This window comes from Mastigoproctus giganteus, chromosome 2 (genome assembly GCF_048544385.1).
Source record: "Mastigoproctus giganteus isolate SK-2022 chromosome 2, ASM4854438v1, whole genome shotgun sequence".
Classification (NCBI taxonomy): domain Eukaryota; kingdom Metazoa; phylum Arthropoda; class Arachnida; order Uropygi; family Thelyphonidae; genus Mastigoproctus; species Mastigoproctus giganteus.
In genome coordinates, this window is record NC_143576.1 from 212264133 (window position 1) to 212284834 (window position 20702).

General features: G+C 37.9%; 1 protein-coding gene across 1 annotated transcript in view; it reads left to right on the forward strand.

Annotated features, from left to right (window-relative positions):
• LOC150090042 (muscle calcium channel subunit alpha-1-like) overlaps positions 1–20702 on the forward strand; it is a 1145904-nt gene that overhangs the window by 266437 nt on the left and 858765 nt on the right. The window contains exon 7 of the mRNA XM_090389719.1: positions 10923–11116. Within this exon, the coding sequence (XP_090245845.1) occupies positions 10923–11116 (194 nt within the window). The remainder of the gene's footprint in view (positions 1–10922; positions 11117–20702) is intronic.

Here is a 20702-nt window from a genome sequence, read left to right on the forward strand (position 1 = left end):
CCGATAATAGTACATTGCTTTCCAATTTGAAAAACCTTGCCATGCTCAATCAGCTTCAACTTCTTGAATATTCACTACCAATTCCTTAAATGCCGATCTCCAGGTAATTGTCCAGTGGCGCAAAGACAACTTAGTTAATTTCAATCCTCCTAAAACTCAGTCTTGTCTTATATCTCGCAAAAAGGATTATTCTGCTCCAATGCTTATCTTTGGTGATGCTTATCTCTGATTTCTAGGCAAAATGATATATCTCTTTTGGGGTTTACCCTGACTTCTAATCTCTCTTGGCACAAGCACATTACAAATATTGCTTCCTCTTCATCTTAAAAACTTGGTTTTCTCTTTCGCTCTCGGAATTACTTTTCCTCCAAACAGCTGTTCACTCTGTACAAATTTCAAATTCACTCTTCCATGGAATATTGTTCTCACATCTAGGGTGTTGCCCCCCAAAATGTCTATCAGGCTTCTAGATTCCATTCAGAAGAGGGCAGTTAGATTAATTAATGACTCATCTCTAACAGAGTCTCTCCAATCGCTGTCTCATAAATGTACTGTTTCTGCTGCATGTCTCTTCTACAGATACTTCCATGGGCAGTGTTCTTCTGAATTGGCTTCTATAATTCCCGCTCTCTCTTTCAAAACAGTCCGAGCAAGTGCCACCACCAGCCAACATCCATTTACTGTCCAACGTCAAACTCACAGAACCAACTTTTCATCTTCCTCGTTTGTTTATTCAAATGCCATTTTCTGGAACAACCTTCCTTCATATGTATTTCCTGAAAATTAGTCTACAGAAGTTCAGGTCTAATGTCAACAAATATCTTCTTTTATCTTCTCAATCTCCAACCCAAGCACGGCACTGAGTAGTATAGTTTTTAATACCTCTGGTGTTTGGGGTTTTCATTAAAAAAAAAAAAAAAAAGTTAGTAATTTTCACCCAATATATCTGAAGGAAGGGTGTTGCAAATAATGCTTAACAACACCCCGGGGGCTCACATCTGGTGAGTATGGGCTTGGCACACCCAGGGTCCTGAGCCGGATATCATCATTCTTCTCTTTCTTTCTTGGCGATTCCTCTCTCTCTCTCTCTCTCTCTCTCTCTCTCTCTCTCTCTCTCTCTCTCTCTCTCTCTCTCTCTCTCTCTCTCTCTCTCTCTCTCTCTCTCTCTCTCTCTCTCAGGGTAACTCGGGAATTTTTTTTTTTTTTTTTTTTTTTGGCTGGTGCAGCATAAGCCTCAGGCTTCCTTGCACCATATAGCTAATAATAATAATAATAAACAGTGGAACATATTTTCATTAGAAATATGATGGACAGAGTATTTTTAATGCTGATTTTGAATGTGGAGCCCATTTTTGACTTAGCATCTTCATGATTAGAAAAATTTAACTATGTGAAAACTAAAAATTTTCTTATTTTAGTTTTTATGCAGTTAAATTTTGGTGTGTCTGTTCCAATTTGTTGGACTGCTGATTGATTAGTTCTGGAGCCAGGAGTTTTCTAAACTTGGCTGCAGTTGTCAGTTTCTAGACTATTTTATCCATCACCAGTTATTCTATCCCTGCATGTCAGATGGCTACCTAAAGCAAACTTCCCAGACAGGTCAGTCAGTTGGAATTATAAGTGTGTGAGTTACTGTTGTTACATATTAATAACCTTGTGCTCTTTTTATAGTTTTTCTACTGCAGTTGAAAGTTTTTTTATAATATCATGTCAGTGTATTAACTCACCAGATAGCTTTTGTTATATGTGTGGTGATTGCATAATTAAATCTCACTGACAATCTATAATATTCCTATTAAAGAAAGCATAGGAGCTTTTATTTTGGCTGCAAAGGTGGGAAGGACAAAAAATGGGCTTCTCATGTATGCTGCACTAATTGTTCTTCACATCTCAAAAAATAAATGTCGAAGTATTGTTGCCATCCACTATTCCCATGATTTGAAGGGAGCCAAGCAGTCGTGTCAATGATTGCTATATCTGCATTACAAACTGAAGGATGGAAAGGGAAAGACAAAAAAATAATAATAAATAAATAAAAAACTGTATACAAATATCCTCTCAGCCATTAGACTAATTATTCATGGTGACAAACTTTGTGCCTCTAGAAACACTGATAATCCAATAAAAACAGTCTAAGTTATGAATATGATGCACTTAAATGAATTGAATAATTTTTTGCCCAGACTCAAATAATCCTTATCTTGTAACTGAATTTTATTCAATATTGAGGATATAATGATTTTGATTTAGTCGTGATTGTTCAAACAATTTAAGTACACATAATTAGCTTTTATTTATGTACGCATCGATAGAAAAACTTTCGAGCGTAAAGGCTCCCTGGGCTGATTGCAAAATATACCCAGTAATTTTGAGGGAGGCCACCAGAGAACATATTGAATCACTGAAGTTAATTATGAAGGCATCTTTGGACTTGGGAGAGATTCCTTTGGATTGGAGAAGTGCCAATACATAAAGGCAGTTCTAAGAGTGAAATTGGTAATTATGGACTGGTTAGTCTGACTTCGGTGGTAGGGAAAATCATAGAGACAATGATTAAGAGTGTGATCCAGGAACATTTAGTTAGATATGGCATTCTGAATACAAAAATACAAATGCTTTTGTCAAGGGAAAAATCATGTTTAAAATCATGTAAACTAACGTAGTAAGCTATTTTGACATAGTTTTTCATTATTATTGTTTTTCAGGTTATTGTATAAACTGAAACATGTTAGGATTACTAGAAAAATTCTAAGATGGATTGCTGGGTGGCTGCAAGAGATCAGAAAGGGTTGTGAGAAGGCAAAGGGTTGTGATTAATGGATATTCTTCAGATTGGTGTAAATTCAGAAGTCCCGCGAAGATCAGTTCTTGGACCACAGTTATTTCTTATTTTCATAAATGACATTGACGATGGAATAGAAGACTTAATATCAAAATTTGCAGACAATGTAAAGATTGGCAGAGTAGTTAATGATCAATACCAAGTGGTGCTCCTGCAGGATGACTTTAAGAGGCTGGAAATATGGTCAGATTAGTGGCAGCAATGTTTAATACAGCAAAATGCAAGATCTTACATTTGAAGTTTTCTGAGTAGTGTAAACAGGCAACCAGAAAATCCCCTGGTGTCCTATCAATGACTTATTGAACATTATCCTGTAGAGATATGGACTAATAGATTAACAGTAGCCGCTGACAGAGGTGAAAGTTCTTGCACTGCTTCTATTGAAATGCAATTGAGCAGCAGCTTGGAAATCAAGGCAATGGGGAATTCCAGTACTGCTGGGAGTCATAGTGGAACAAGTAAATACATGGTCTGCGTTAGGGTAACTAAGAGTAGAAACAGGTGCATGTATACTTGTGTGTACACAAGTATACACACCAATGCAAAGTATACACACAAGTATACACACGTAGTACACCAATGCTATGAGTATAGTTAATAAATTTGATGAGCTTGAAGTGTTAGTCAAGACATCAAAGGCAGATATTTTTAGGATATTAGAGACGTCGTGTCACACAGACATAAGCAGTGCAGAATTGGAATTTGGGGAGTACAATGTGTACAGAAAGGATAGACAAATAGAGTAGGCCAGTAAATCAGAGTGTCTTATAATGGGGAATTTTAATTTCCCAGAGATTGACTTGAATTTGTGGGTTGGTCACTCACACACCAGCAAGGCCTTTGTGGATTTATTGAATGATTGTTTTCTACAGCAGCATGTTCGGAAGGCATCTAGAGGGAGTAATACTCTTGATCTGATTATTAGTAGTGATTCTTCATGCATTAAGAATCTAGCAGATAAAGGAATCACTAGGTGGCAGTGATCACAGTGTGCTGAAATGGAATTTACTCAAAGAGGTAACTACCATCAGGGGGTAAAGGGAAGGGTTTGTGATTATGGTGGTCTGAGACAGTATATAAATTCTATACGGTGGGACCAACTATGATGTTGCCAACAGCAAAGTCAAAATGGGAAGCATTCAAAGAAATAATCTTGGAATTATTCAAAGAAATAATCTTCCAAGATTATTTCTTTGAATGCTTCCCATTTTGGGATCCAACTAAGAAATATTGTTCAAGATTTAGGCCTAATTGGATGTCAGATGAACTCTAATTAGACATGTGGTAGAGAAGAAAAATGCATGAGATACATATAAATTAACAGGTGACACTGAAGGCTATGATAGATATAAGCTGGTCTGTAACCAAGTTGCAACGGAGGTGAGGCAGACAAAGGCAGATTACGAGAAATCCTTGGCAATGGATGCAAAGAAACACAGTAAAGAGTTCTATACTTATGTAAACTCTAGAAGGAAGGGGATGAATCAGATTAGTCCACGATATCGATGGTTCAACTGGTGATGATCCTGCTCAGGTAGCTAACAAACTAAATGAATATTTTGCATCTACATTCACACACGAGGAGTTATTCAGAGAGGAGAATACCAGAGGTGTATTAAACTCTGGCAGTAAGCTAGATCATCTTATAATAACTGAGAGTCAAGTGGATGAGAAATTGTTGAAGATAAACATAAAAAAGGTACCTGGGGTGGATGGAATCTATCCAATTATGTTAAAGGAGGCAGCAAACCCTTAGCCATAATTATGACAGCTTCTTTGGACTCAGGGGAGCTATTCATGGACGGGAGATGTGCAAATGTGACTCCAATTCATAAAGAAGGATCAAAGGGTGAAACAAGTAATTACTGACCTGTTAGTTTGACTTCTGTTCCAGGGAAATTAATGGAGGCACTGGTTAAAGGAGCACTGCAGGATCATCTAGACAAGACTTCAGTTATAGCTCGGACACAGCACAGTTTTGTTAAGGGGAAGTCTTGTCTGACCAATTTGATTGGATACTATGATGTAGTCACAAAGGAACTGGATGCAAAGAATAATTTTGATTCCATATATTTGGATCTTAGAAAGGCTTTTGATACTGTTGCACATGGAAGACTACTGCACAAATTGGAGCAGTGTGACATTGGAGGCAAATTGCTGTTATGTATAAAGGGATGGCTGAGTGGAAGAAGACAGAGAACAGTAAACAATGAACACTGCTTTTTGTGGGCTAATGTTATTAGTGTAGTCCCTCAGGGTTCAGTGTTGGGTCCATTGTTGTTTTCTGTATTTATAAATGATATTGATGATGGTATATCAGGCTTAATGTCCAAGTTTGCAGATGATACGAAGGGTGGCAGGGTTGTTAAGGACACTAATGACAGTATGCTGCTGCAACAGGATCTAGAAAAGTTGAGTAAATGGGCTGAGAAATGACAACTGAAGGTTAACATTGACAAATGTAAAGTACTGCTTATGGGTAGCAGTAACCCCAGAGTAACGTATCAACTGTATGGTATTACACTGACAGAGGTAGATAGTGAAAAGGACCTGGGGGTAATTGTGCAAGCAGATATGAAGTTTTCTGAGCAGTGCAGATGATCTGCAAGAGGAGCTCATGGTGTCTTGTCAATGATATACAGGAATTTTTCTAGCAGTAATAAGGAGGTGATTATTCCTTTGTATAAGGCAATGGTCAGGCCACACTTTGAGTACGGTATACAGGTCTAGAGACCTCATTTTAAGAAGGATGTAGAGCTGTTAGAATGAGTACAAAGAAGGGCAACAAGATTAGTTAATGGAACAAAGGGTTGCCCTTATGAAGAAAGGCTTAAGTTTTGCAAATTATAGTGTCTGGAGACTAGGCACCTGGGAGGTGATCTGATTGAGGTGTATAAAGCCTTGAATGTTTTGAGAATGCTCAGTGCTGATGGGATTCTTCCTCTTGCTCAGAATAATCGCCTGAGAGGGCATAAATAGAAATTGAGGAAAGACAGTTGTAGGATAGATATGTGGAAGTTTGCCTTTAGCCAGCGGGTGGTTGATTGCTGGAACAAACTTCCATCTGTCGTTGTAGAAGTTGATAGCATAAACAGATTCAAGGCAGGATTAGACAAACATTTGGAGGGGTGGATGGGTGATAAAGGGTAGTTTTTTTTTGGCTAATGCTATATAAACTTGCTTTCTTGCATCGTGTGTCAGTGCTAGTGCTAATGCTAAAAAGTTATAGCCGTCTGTATAAGGCAATTGTAAGACTGCATTTGAAATACTGTATGGAGACCTCATCTGAAAGAAGACATTAAGCTTCTTGAAAGGGTCCAAAGACAGGCAACATGCATAGCGAGATCAGCAAAAGGGTGACCATATGAGGAAAGACTGAGATTCCTCTACTTCTCCAAAGGAGAAGTAGACAAACTGATAGAAGGGATGGTCAGGTGATATGGGAAGTGTTGACTTATGTTTTTTTCCTGAAGCTGCATAAGCTTGCTTCTGTGTATCATTTACCATTTCTACTAATAATATCAGTACCTGGACATAGAGATTATTCAAGGGTCTTTTAACAGCCTTCTGTTAGAAAAGTATGAGAAGCGTCATTGGAATGTGTTCGGTATGGTTAAAAGTGGATTACCGCTATCATCAAAACTAAAGTTAAAGTAGGTTAATAAGTCAGCTTTGTCTTTACGTGAGGATGCAACAAAAATATTGCGATAAACAAGATTACATCTGTCTGGTTAATGTTGAAAGTGAATCTGAAATTAAGTTTGGATTGATTTATTACATTTTTACAACTGTTGTGAGCTTTCTTGTTAGCAGAAAATGAAGCTGGAGATTTGGATACAAGCCAGCCATGATAGTTTCTTGTATCAATAGTCACATTTAGAGGTTTAGATAAAGGATGAGATTTTAGGATGGAATGAGGAATAGAGTTCATTCCTAGAAAAATAATTTTATTGAGATGATCTGAACATACATTAGTATCAGAAGATTTGAAACAGTAGTACAACCAAGGAAAAGAGGAACAGAAATCATGCAGCTCACCTATTTTTGTAATTGCAATTGCCATAAGACAAACAGTGGGAAGGAAGTTTTATTGGACCACAGAACATTAGTTGAGGCATATGATGCAACAAAGCAAGCTTATACAGCATCAGCAAAAAAAGTGAAATAAAAAAACCTTCCCATTTCAGCCATCTAGTCAATCCAAATGTTTGTCTAGTTCAGCCTTAAATTTAAGCTATCAACTTCCACAACAACAGATGGAAGTCTGTTCCAGGAATTAAGTACCCACTGGCTAACTTCCGTACATCTGTTCTACAACTGTCTTTCCTCAGTTTGAATCTATACTCCCTCAGTTTCTTAATCTGAGCAAGTGGAAGTATCCCATCAGCATTGAGCCTACTCGAGCCATTCAAGCCCTTATGCACATCAGTCAGATCACCTCGCAGGTGCCTAGTCTCCAGATGCTGCAACTTGCAGAACTTAAGCCTTTCTTCATAAGCACACCGCTTTGTTGGACTCACCAATCTCGTTGCCAGTGTCTGTACTCATTCCAGCAGCTCTACAGCCGACCGGGCTAGCCGAGTGGGTAAAGTGCCTGCCCGGCAACCCAAAGGTCGCGGGTTCGATTCCCGCCTCGGGCTTGGATCAAAGTACTGCAAAAACCTTGGGAGGTGCAATATGGCCACAGAAGCCGATGCGCCAACATCTACCAAATCAAATCAAATCAACCAGCAGCTCTACATCCAAAAATGAGGCCTCCACACTTGTATGCAGTACTGACCATTACCTTATACAAGGGGACAATCTCCCCTTATCCTTTATAGCAAAATTCCTGTATATCATTGACAAGACATCATGAGCTCATCTTGCAGCCTGTCTGCACTGCTGAGAAAACTTCATATCTGACTGCTCAATTGTCCCCAGGTCTTTTTCATTCTCCACCTCAATGAGTTTTAGTACCACACAGTTGGTACATTTCTCTTGTGTTACTGCTACCCATATGCCATACTTTGCATTTGTCAATGTTAAAGTTCAGTTGCCACTTTTCAGCCCATCTGCGTAACTTTTCTAGATCCTGCTGCAGTAACATACTGTCTTTAGTGTCATTAAGAACCCTGCAAACTTGGACATTAAGTCTGATATACCTTTATTGATATCATTGATAAATACCCAAAACAACAATGGGTCCAACACCGAACCCTGGGGGCTCCACTAATAATATTAGTCCACAAAAATGAGTGTCCATTGATTACCACTGTCAGTCATTTCCCACTCAACCATCCTTTAATCTATTGTGGCAACTTGCCCTTAATGCCATACTGCTCCAATTTGTACAATAGTCTTCCATGTGCAACAGCATTAAAAGCTTTCCTAAAATCCAAGTATATGATATCAAAATTATTTTTTGCATCCAGTTCCTTTGTGACAACCTCATAGTATCCAATCAAATTTGTCAGAGAAGACTGCCCCTTAACAACCCATGCTGTGTCTTAACTATAACTTCAGTCTTGTCTAGATGTTCGTGCATTGCTTCTTTAACCAGTGCCTCCATTATATTCCCAAGAACAGAAGTTAAACTAACAGGTCTGTAATTACTCATGTCACCCTTTGATCTCCCTTTGTGAATTGGTAATATATTTGCTCATCTGCAGTCCATGCGGACGTCCTGTGAGTCCAGGGAAGCTTTCATAATTATGCGTAAGGGTTTACCTAATTCCTTTGCTACTTCCTTTAATATAACTTGATAAATCCCATCCATCCCAGGTGCCTTTCTTATGTTTAACTTCAACAATTTCTCCACTTTGCTTACAGTTATTACAAAATAATTTAGTTTTCTGCTAGAGTTTGATATGCTTCTATCATCCACTTCCCTACAGACTTCCTCACTTGTGAATATAGATGCAAAATACTCATTCAGTTTTTTATCTATCTCAGCAGGTTCATCAACAGTCGAACCGTTGATATCAAGTCGACCAATCTGATTCATCCCCTCCTTCTAGAGTTGGTGCCTCCGTAGCCAGGTGGGAAGAAGCAGTGTGTAGCACCTGCTTCTTGATTAGACCGGGATTCGAGCCCGTCACCACCAAATATGGAGGATGCGGAAAGGTCAGGGAATGACCACTGCATATCCCGGAGCAATATGGCCTTAGTTGCTAATGCTCCTAAAAACCAAACAACAAACAAACAAACAAACAAACCTTCTAGAGTTTACATAAGTTAAGAAGTCTTTTCTTTTTTTTTGCTTCCTTTGCTTGCCTAACCTCCTTTGACTTGATTACAGATTAGCTTATATCTGCCATATTCTTCTCTGTCATCTGATAATTTATATGTATCCCATCTAATTGTCTTCTCTGCCACGAGTCTCATTAGTTCATCTGCCATCCATTTAGGTAAACATTGAATAGTATTTCTTAGTTGGTACAAAAAGCCTAGTAGCTTCCAAGATTACTTCCTTGAATGCTTCCCATTTATAATTTGCTGTTGGTAACATTAGTTGATCTCATTATATAGAATTTAAAAACTGTCTGAGACCACTGTAGTCACCTTTATGAAAGCAAAACCCTTCCCTTTATCGCTGACAGCTGTCACACCTTAAGTAAATCCCAGATCAGTTCACTGTGATCAGTACCACCTAGTGGTTTCTTTATCTGCAGATTCTTAATGCATGAAGAATCACTGCTGATAATCAGATCAAGAATATTACTCCCTCTAGTTTTCTCTTGAACATGCTGCTTCGGAAAACAATCATCCAATAAATCCAGAAAAATGTCGGTAGTGCATGAGTGGCCAACCCATAAGTTCCAGTGAAAATCTGGCAGGTTTAAATTTCCCATTATAAGACAATCTGATTTACTGGTCTCCACTCTATTTCTCTGTACAGTTGTTCACTGTACTCATCAGAGTCATTAGACCTATAACACACTCCTACTCTTAATTTTGCTTTTCCAGTGCTTTTGTCACACCAAAGTGACTCAACATTGTACTGTCCACCCATGTCAGCTGGATGCACTTACTTAGGTTTTATGTGCTTTTTAACTAACAGCATAACCCCTCCTCTGTTCCTATGCTGTCTATCTTTTCTGTACAAGTTATAATCCCCAAATTCCAATTCTCTATTCCCTGTGTCTGTGTGATACCATGTCTCTGATATCTCAACAATATATGCCTTTGATGTCTTGACTAGCACCTCAAATTCATGAAATTTATTTACCAAACTCCTAGTATTGGTGTACATGCAAGTATATATGCACCTGTTCTTACTGTTACTTTTCCTAACACAGCCCATGTATTTAGATGTTCCATGATAACTTCGAGCAGTTCTGGAAATCCCCAGTAACTTGCTTTCCAAGCTGCTGCTCATTCCAGTAGAAGCATATTATTCATCTGAGTCTGTGCAACTTGAAATTGAAAATCAAAGACAACAGGAGTTTGAACATTAAAATCACCAAGGAAAATTACATCACTATAGGGGAAATTTGGATTGAAGAAAGTCACACTTCAAAGAAAAGAAGTCAATTTTGAGGGATTTGTAGATATGAAAGAATGATGAGACAACAAATGAATTAACTAATTTTTTTTTTAAGATTATTAGCCATTTACTGTAGAAAATAGTAAACATTTTTTATTTTCCGAAAATATCTCTGAAACTGGTTGTAGTTAACATGTACATTTTTTGATTAAGTATTCCAAATTATGTCTATACAATGCATTGTGTGCTTTTTACTTGTATTAATAACTCCTCTGTCCACAACCATGTCTTTCAAATTTTGTGTTATGCAGATAGGCAATTATATAATAAGTATGTGTTAATAAATTGTACTTTACTATTATTACTTGGTTGTTACTATTTTTTCCTCAACCCCCTTGTGTATATAGTAAGTACAGTATATGTTTGTTACTAAATGCTTTACGACTTAATATTTAAATTTTGTAATTTTTGTATGTTTCAGATCATCATCTAACTTCATCTTTTATGTAATTGTTAACTTTGTAATGATCCTTTCCTCCAGTTAGATTTTGGCTCAAGTTACTGACTACCTATGTTGTTACTAAATTCTGTATTTTTATTAATGAATTTTAGAAGAGCTTGCTTATGAAGATCCTCATCCATGTGGGGATAGTGGGTTCCAGTGTGATGCCACAAAAAATCAAGTATGCACATTATTCTGGGAGGGGCCAAATGATGGTATCACAAATTTTGACAATTTCGGACTTGCTATGCTAACTGTTTTCCAGTGTGTCACTAATGAAGGCTGGACAGATGTTTTGTATAATGTAAGAAACTTTATAATTTCATAGAATTTTTCTGATGTTAATTGAAGAGCGTGTTTTTTAATATAAAAACTATAAACTGTATTGCAATAAGAACTTGTGTTGTATTTAATTTTAATATGAAAATTTATTGCATCTCATAATTATTCTTATATTTATATTTACAGTATGTTTATTAGAAGACATTTTTGATATAGATTAAAAATATAACTGAAATATTTCATCATGTAAAGATATATTAATTTGTTCATTGATAAATTATATAGTATGATGTTATAACCCTATCCTTAGAATCATCAGTGGTATCATATAGATGAAAAAATGGTTATTTAATCATAATAAGAAAACTATCCAACACACAGCAGTAACAGCAGAAAGGATGCAAGGGACAATTAACCATCATTGCCACAGTTATAGAGCAAGCCTACAAGAATTATTGCAACCTGTACACAGCCTACATTGATTACTATAAGGCCTTCAACTCCATACCTCATAGCTGGCTAATAGAGATGCTGAAGATGTACAAAGTCAATTTGACGGTGACAAACTTTCTAGAAGTGGTCATTGTGAAATTGAGTATGGCCATCAAGGTCGAGAACACCACAACCAGACTGATCCCCATCAGGAGAAGAATCTTTCAGGAAGAAACCCTGAGCCCACTGTGGTTCTGTCTAGCACTCAACTTGCTATCCACCATGCTCAACAACAGCAAGTATGGATATAACCCCAAAGAAGGAAGGAAAAATCTAATGAAAAATCTAAAAAAATTAATGAAGGCTGGACAGATGTTTTGTATAATGTAAGAAACTTTATATTCATAGAATTTTTCTGTGATGTTCATTGAAGAGCGTGTTTTTTAATATAAAAACTATAAACTGTATTGCAATAAGAACAATAGAAAATATGTCCCACCTGATGTACATGGATGACATCAAGCTCATGTAGCAACCAAGAAGCAACGCCAGCAGCTACTTCGGATCACCAAAGAATTCAGCAATGATATCAGGATGGAATTTGGTCTAGACAAATGCAAGGCCCATGGATTGCATAAGGGGAAATTAGTTGGCCAAAACTACCAGCTATAGACTGGTAAAGAGGTCGAAGCCATTACAGAGGGAGAGACCTACAAATACCTGGGGATGATGCAGGCTCAGCAGTTGCGGCACAAGGAGATAGAGGCCTACCTGATCTACAATCCCAGTGCTAACATACTCCTTTAGGATCATAGATTTGACTGACACTGTGTGGAGGATATTATGAAAAAGACAAGGACAATGATGATTAAGAGCCACCAACAGCACCCAAAGTCAGCCTTGGAGAGACTGACAATTGCTTGGAAAGAAGGAGGAAGGGGCCTGATAGACCTCATCAAGCAACAGAAGACAGCAATAGCTAACCTGAAGGATTACTTCCAGAAAATCACAGCAGCACTCTACCAGACCATAAGGAAGATGGACAAGCGGCATACCCAACTCAACTTAAGCAAGGAATACTCTCCTGCCCAGATGGAACAAACAAAGCTAGAAAGATGGTCAAAGAGGACACCCCATGGAAGACACTACAGTGACCTCCATCAAGACCATATAGAAAAATGGCTTCCAATGCATGGCTCACAGTGGAATGCTCTTCCTCGAACCTGAAGGATTCATGCTCGCCATCCAAGACCTGGTAATCAACACCAGGAACTATAGAAAATATGTAACAAACGAGCCCGGAGTGTCAGTAATTGTTGAGTGGAGGATATTATGAAACGTTGTTGATGGCACCTAGCCTCAGAAACAATCCAGCACATCACTACAGATGCAAGGTGATCAGACAGAGTACACTCATAGACATGACCAGTTAGCCAAGATAATACATCAGAAACGGGCTAATAAATACCAGTTGATCAAAGAAACCTAGAGACCCTAACCCACAAGTGTTACTGGGACTGCACCATAATAAAGGACAAGACAATTCTGCACAACAGATTGGATGTAATCTTTGTTGACAAGAAGGAAAAGGCTACCTATCTGATTGACATAGTGGTGCCCCACACTGGCAACCTCCAGAAAACCCACGAGGACAAGATCAGGAAGTATACGGACCTAACACAAGATTAAAGAGATGTGGCATATACAACAAGTACCGACCATCCCGATCATTGTGTCAGTCACAAGTATTTTTCCAAAGACCCTACATAACAGGCAAGGGATGCAAAGAAAAACAGCAAAGAGTTCTTTACTTATGTAAACTCTAGAAGAAAGGGGATGAATCAGATTGGTCCACTTGATATCGATGGGTCAACTGTTGATGATTCTGCTCAGGTAGCTAACAAACTAAATGAATATTTTGCATCCACATTCACACATGAGGAGTTATTTAGCGAGGGGAAAGCCAGAGGTGTATTCAACTCTAGCAGTAAGCTAGAGAATCTTGTAATAACTGAGAGTAAAGTGGAGGAGAAATTGTTGAAGATAAACACAAGGAAGGCACCTGGGGTGGAGAGGATCTATCCAGTTATATTAAAGGAGGCAGCAAAGGAAGTAAGCAAACCCTTAGCCATAATTATGAGAGCTTCCTTGGACTCAGGGGAGGTACCCATGGACTGGAGATGTGCAAATGTGACCCCAATTCACAAAGGAGGATCAAAGGCTGACACAAGTAATTATAGACCTGTGAGTTTAACTTCTGTTCCAGGAAAATTAATAGAGGCACTAGTTAAAGAAGCACTGCAGGATCATTTAGACAAGACTTCAGTTATAGCTCAGACACAGCATGGTTTTGTTAAGGGGAAGTCTTGCGTGACCAATTTGATTGGATACTATGATGCAGTCACAAAGGAACTGGATGCAGGGAATAACTTTGATATTATATACTTGGATCTTAGAAAGGCTTTTGATACTGTTGCACATGGAAGACTGCTGTACAAATTGGAGCAGTGTGACATTGGAGGCAAATTGCTGCTGTGGATAAAGGGGTGGCTGAGGGGGAGAAGACAGAGTGGTAATCAGTGGACACTGCTCGTCGTGGACTAATGTTATTAGTGGAGTCCCTCAGGGCTCAGTGTTGGGTCCATTATTGTTTTCTGTATTCATAAATGATATTGATAATGGTATATCAAGCGTAATGTCGAAGTTTGCAGACGATACAAAGGTAGGCAGGGTTGTCAAGGACACTACTGACACTATGCTGCTGCAACAGGATCTGGAAAGGTTGAGCAGATGGGCTGAGAGGTGGCAAATGAAGTTTAACATTGACAAATGTAAAGTACTACACATGGGAAACAGCAACCCCAGAGCAACGTATCAACTCTGTGGTACTACACTGACAGTGGTAGAGAATGAAAGGGACCTGGGGGTGGTTGTGCAGGCAGATATGAAGTTCTCTGAGCAGTGCAGACGGTCTGCAAGAGTAGCTCATGGTGTATTGTCAATGATATATAGGAATTTTTCTAGCAGGGATAAGGAGGTGATTATTCCCTTGTATAAGGCAATGGTCTGGCCACACCTAGAGTACTGTATACAGGTCTGGAGGCCTCATTTCAAGAAGGATGTAGAGCTGCTGGAACGAGTACAGAGAAGGGCAACAAGATTAGTAAATGGAACAAAGGGGTGCTCTTACGAAGAAAGGCTTAAGTTTTGCAAATTACAGTGTCTGGAGACTAGGCACCAGCGAGGTGATCTGATAGAGGTGTATAAAGCCTTGAATGGTTTGAGCATGCTCAATGCTGATGGGATTCTTCCTCTCGCTCAGAATAATCACCTGAGAGGGCATAAATTCAAATTGAGGAAAGACAGATGTAGAATAGACATGCGGAAATTTGCCTTTAGCCAGCGAGTGGTTGGTTGGTGGAACAGACTTCCATCCCTTGTCGTGGAAGTTGATAGCCTAAATAAGTTTAAGGCTCAGCTGGACAGGTATTTTGAACGAACAGAGGGGTGAAGTGGAAGTGTTTTTTTTTTTTTTTTTTTATGGCTGATGCTGCATAAGCTTGCTTTCTTGCATCAAAAGCCTCTACTAATGCTAATGCTAACAGCATAGCACTAATAGGTCTCCCAGAGAACACATACAAGGAACTCCAGAAAGTCTCAATCATAACCACCTGTAGGATAGTCAGAGAGTTACTTGACCAAAAGTAACACCAGACATAACAACTACCCTGTGCACATGGTACCAGTATTCATCATGGGGTGGAATCCCCGCCAGTGAGAAATAATATACAATAATAATAATACAGTAATATAGACCTACCTCCATAATATCGTTAAACCTTAATCAGGCATGCCCAAAAAATTTCATGCATGTAGGGCACATGACATACTTTGTATGCCATTTGGTAATTCTGGATAAAAGTCAAACAATTTAAACTTTTGCAATTTGTGATATTCAAACAAACCACTGAATTATTATCTAATAAATAAAACATATGTATTTAATTTCTTCCACCTATTTTTTTGCTAATGAGTTCACATCAGTGGCATTTCCTTTATAGCATTATTTTAATGCACTAAACAAAAATGTATCCAAGTTACTAATAAACACCTATAGGAACATAACTACCCAATAAAGCACCCATGATGCAATTAGCAAGTTATAAAAGTCTAGAATATTTCCAATCCAAAAAAATATGTAATATGTATAAAACAAACACTTTAAACCATGCCTCATTAACACATATGATTCTTAATTTGTTTGCACCTACTGACATGAAATTGAGGTCTTCAAATTTTATATATTTTATTATCACAATATAAATGATGGATCAAATGAAATCAGAACTATCATACAACCACCTCGGACATGAATACAGTGCTCTTCCAAAAATTAAAAAATGATAACATAAACTGCTTTTCATATAATGACTTCATTTTGTATTTTCTCTCGGCTGCCCAGACTACTGATTGTTTTAAAATGATGAAACATTATTTAAAATAAAAAAAATGTGTGTACTGCAAACCAACATTTTAAAGGTGATAGTCTATAGTGATACAGTGTGGATTATCATCTATGCCATACATTACATACAACTTTCAATTCCATTGTTTCAACTCCTTTTTCCATACAAGATCACAAATGAAACAACCAGTGTTTGTTCTCTTGATAAAAGTAACTTTTCTGGTCTTGGCACTTTCTGTCAATGTACAAGATCAGGTTGCATACTCATGTAATTTAAAGTTGGTACTCTTGTCTCTAAAATATTTTTGAGATGAATGAAAATTAAGGGTGAAAGGTTTTGAAGGCAGATCATCATTTAAAGTCATTGTTTATAAAATTTACTTTTATGTACACTATCAAACAGACTGTTTATAATCAAAGTAAAGTAGGCATTAACAATTTGTAGTAGACTATTCCAGTAACACCTACATTTCATGTGGATGTTATAGGTGTTTTACAGGATTCTTTTTAACCAATTCTATTCACTAAATGCCTCTATGTCGAAATTTAACTCAAGTCGTGCAGTTTATTTACTAGCACAAGTTGCAGTGTTAATAAGGCTTTAAAAACAAGTGTGCTGACATCTAGAATAAACTTTGAGATCAGCTACTCGAAATAAAATTTGTAATGTCCACCGAATGTTCCAATACATCTAGCTATCCTCACCCTTTGATTTAAATCATTTCACAGGGTTGTCAAAGGCAGTGCTGATGGTGCAGTCTGTCACTTTCTGTTCAGATTAACCATCAAAACAACTGTGAAGGTTGTGACACAAATTGCAAATAAATACCAATGTATATCTTGCAAGAAAAGTGCAGTCTATGCAAAATGCAACACTAGGGTTACAGTGATGATACTGAAACATAAGTGGTTATCAGCCTATTATATGGCCTTCATTCATATAGCAATACATTAAATGAAAATTAACCTAAATCGAGCAGGTTAGTTACATTGGTAGTCATCAATTTCCTCCCTGAAATAATTTCGACAGATCCTTGTAGGAAATACATTCACAAATTCAGATATGTGCTTAAAAGTTCTTATCACCCTCAGTTTTCAAATGTTGTAGGTTAATGCCCAAAAATCAAGACCTGGTTTAATCATCTTTTCATTTATTTTATCTAGTTATATTTATTTTTTGAACATTCAGGAGATTTCTAGAGCATTCAGGAGCTTTCTACAACATTCAAGAATGTTTGGAATGTTCTTGAATGTTGTTACATGCGGAAGAAAGGTTGTGATGTTCCTGAAAGATTCTAGAACTTTCGACAGTGTTCTCTAGAAACATTGTGAGCCTTCTAGAAACTTCTCTGTTGATATATATACTAGTTGGTTCCACACAAAGCAAACATTTTTGTATTTCAAAAAGTGTGTTTCAGAGAGTGAGTGATAAATAAAGGGAACAAGTGTTTTAGTAAACAAGTGTTGTGCGCATTAGTGTAAATAATGAACTGTGTTTAAATTAGAAATAAAAGTCTACAATTTCTTAATTGTGTTCTTATGTGCACTTACCTTAACCCTACATGAAATATGTCATACTCTTGCTGAAGTAATCCTGATAGCTTTTGCTAAATTTGTGGAGAAGTGGAAATAAACTGTAGCAGAAGCCACTGTGACAACTTGTGAGAAAAGCCTATGAACTCTATTTTGGATATAAGGTCGGATATAAAGTATGGGCTCCAAATATTTTCTGTAGCCCATGTTCAAGGATATTAACAGGCTGGCACAAGGATATTAGGGATAGTCATAAATCAATGCCTTTTACTGTTCCCGTGATGTGGTGGGAACCTCGAGACCACATAAATAATTGTTACTTTTGCTTGACCAATATTTATGGTTTTTCTGGGAAATCCAAGAATAAAGTAGATCATCCTGATGTACCTTATGTTCTAAGGCCAGTTTCTCACAATGATACAGTGTCAGTGCCACCAGAAACTTATGGACTTGTCTCCAGGATCAGAGAATGAGTCTCTAGAAGATGCAGAACCCATAATGAGTACAGATCTAGACTTTTCAACTCTGATACCACAAAGCTACATCTAATCACAAAGGCAGAATTGAATGATTTGGTCAGAGATTTGGACCTCTCCAAAACCAAGGCTCAGTTACTAGGATTGTGGTTTCAGCAGTAGAATCCTCTTGAAAAGAGCAGCAAGGTGTCTTTTTATAGTAAGAGGCAATCTAACATTACTCCATGGATGGTGCTTTGGTTTATAGCAGTGCTGTCCTGGAATTGGAATTAATGAAAAAGTTACATCTGGAGTATGTCCCAGAGCAGTGGAGGCTTTTAATTAATTCATCAAAGGTCAGTTTGAAAGCAGTTTTACTCCATAATGGAAATAAGTATCCATCTATACCATTTTCCCATGCAGTTCACATGAATGAAACATACGAGAACTTACAGGTTTTTTTTTGCAAAAAAAAAAAATATGCAGTCAAGAATGCAAATGAAATATCTGTGCCGACCTAAAAGTGGTAGCTTTGTTGAATGGGTTGCAAGGTGGATGCACTAAATACTGCTCCTTTTTATGAGAGTGGGACAGCCAAGTGAAGAATTGCCACTGCAGGGCAAAACATTGCCAGACCGTTCAGAAACTACACCAGACCAGAAAAATGTAGCACATCATCATTTGGTGGGTAATTCAAAAATCTATTTACCTCCATTGCACATCAAGCTAGGTTTAATAAAAAAAATATATATATTTGTGAAACCAAAAAAAAAGGATTTTTGAGGGGCAAAAGATTCCTTGAATTAGTGAGGCCAAGTTAAAAGAGGGAATTTTTTTTTTTTGGGTCCTCAAATCAAACTGCTATTCCGAGATGAAGAATTCATCAAATGCTACAGAAATAAGAGCCTGAAAGGCATTCGAAAATGTCTGCCAGATATTTTTAGGCAATGAGAAATTACAAAATTACAGTGAAATTGTGGATGAGCTAATTTTAGCATACAGAGAGTTGGAATGCAACATATCGTTAAAGCTTCATTTCCTACATTCCCATTTAGACTTTTTTTTCCTGAAAAGTTGGAAGCAGTATCCGATGAACAGAGTGAAAGATTTCACCAAGATATTCCTCAAATGGAAAAAGATACCAGGGAAAGTGGAGTCCAATGTTGGCAGATGACTGTTGAAATCTTGTATGGGAGACACCAGTGGCTGATTATAAAAGGCAAAAACAACAAAATACGAGGTGCTACCCAAATGTTCCCAAAATTTGAACATTGTGCAGGAACTGTCTAGTATAGACTTGTGTGCTAGGTAACACTGCATGCATCCTTTGTGAATCAGTGTGCCACGTGGCATCAGGCTGGATAGAGTTATTGAATATTTATGCGCAGTTCTTTGGCGGTGTGTTTCGCATAGTTTGCAATTGTTGCAATGCCTGATGTGAGAGAGCAACGTGCTTGCATCAAGTTTTGTTTCCTTCTTAACGATACACCAGCAGAAACCCATAAGAAGTTTAAACAAGCTTTTGGTTACAATGCTTTAGGCTAGATGCAGACCTATTGGTTTAACCGTTTTAGAAACGATCAAATGTTGGTTGATGACTACGATTGCTCTGGACATCCATCATTGAGCATCACCTCTGAATATGTCACAAAAGTTCAGGCGAAGATCCGTGAAGACTGCAGGCAGACTATCCATGAAATTTGTGGTATTGTAGGACTATTGTATGGCACGTGTAAGCAGATTTTGTCAGATGAGTTGAACATGAGAAGGATTGCAGCCAAGTTCGTGCCACGGTTACTGAGTGAAGGCAAAAAGCAGCATCACATGGAAGTTAGCAAAGATCTTCAACTGGTGACGAGAGTTGGGTATATGGGTATGACCCAGAAACCAAGCAACAATCATCTCAGTGGAAGAGCCCATCTTCCCCCCCGACAGAAGAAAACCCGACAAGTGAGGAGCAATGTGAAGTCCATGCTGATCTGTTTTTTGGACATTGATGGGATTATTCATAAAGGAGGGACTCCTTGCCAGATCGTCAACCCAAAGTTCTACTGTGATGTCCTGAGGCAGTTAAGGGAAGCCATCAGGAGGAAACATCGTCCAGAGAAGCGCACAAAACACTGGGTCCTTCATCATGACAACATGCCAGCCCACACATCTCTTGCTGTGGCACAGTTTTTGACATCCAACAACATGACAATTGTCTCCCACCCACCTTATTCCCAGACTTAGCCCCCCCCCTGCGACTTCCTCTTCCCAAGAATGAAAATCAAGCTGTGTTGAAGATATGACAACATAGAGGATATCCAAACCAAATCACAGGCAGTGCTGAATACTGTGATGAAGAAGGACTTTCAGGACACATTAAAATCATGGGAAAAGTGCTGAGATCGGTGTTTATACTTCGAAGGTGACAAATAAGACCCAGGGTGAGTCTAATTTATTTTATAAATACATTTCGGGAACATTTGGGTAACACCTCATAAGTGTTTTTTTGTTATCAGATAAGCATTTTTGTAAATAGAATAAGGTTAATACAACCATTTTTCAGTATTTAGTACTGCACGTAACATTTTTCTTAAAAATATATGAAATTGTTTTTTTCCTAGAAACTTGGTTTTTGACATTAAAATCCCTTCTGTAAAATTGGTGGATGTTACAGCAATACGGTTGCCATATTTGAATTCAGCAATGTAAAATATACAAGAATCACCTTGAATTTT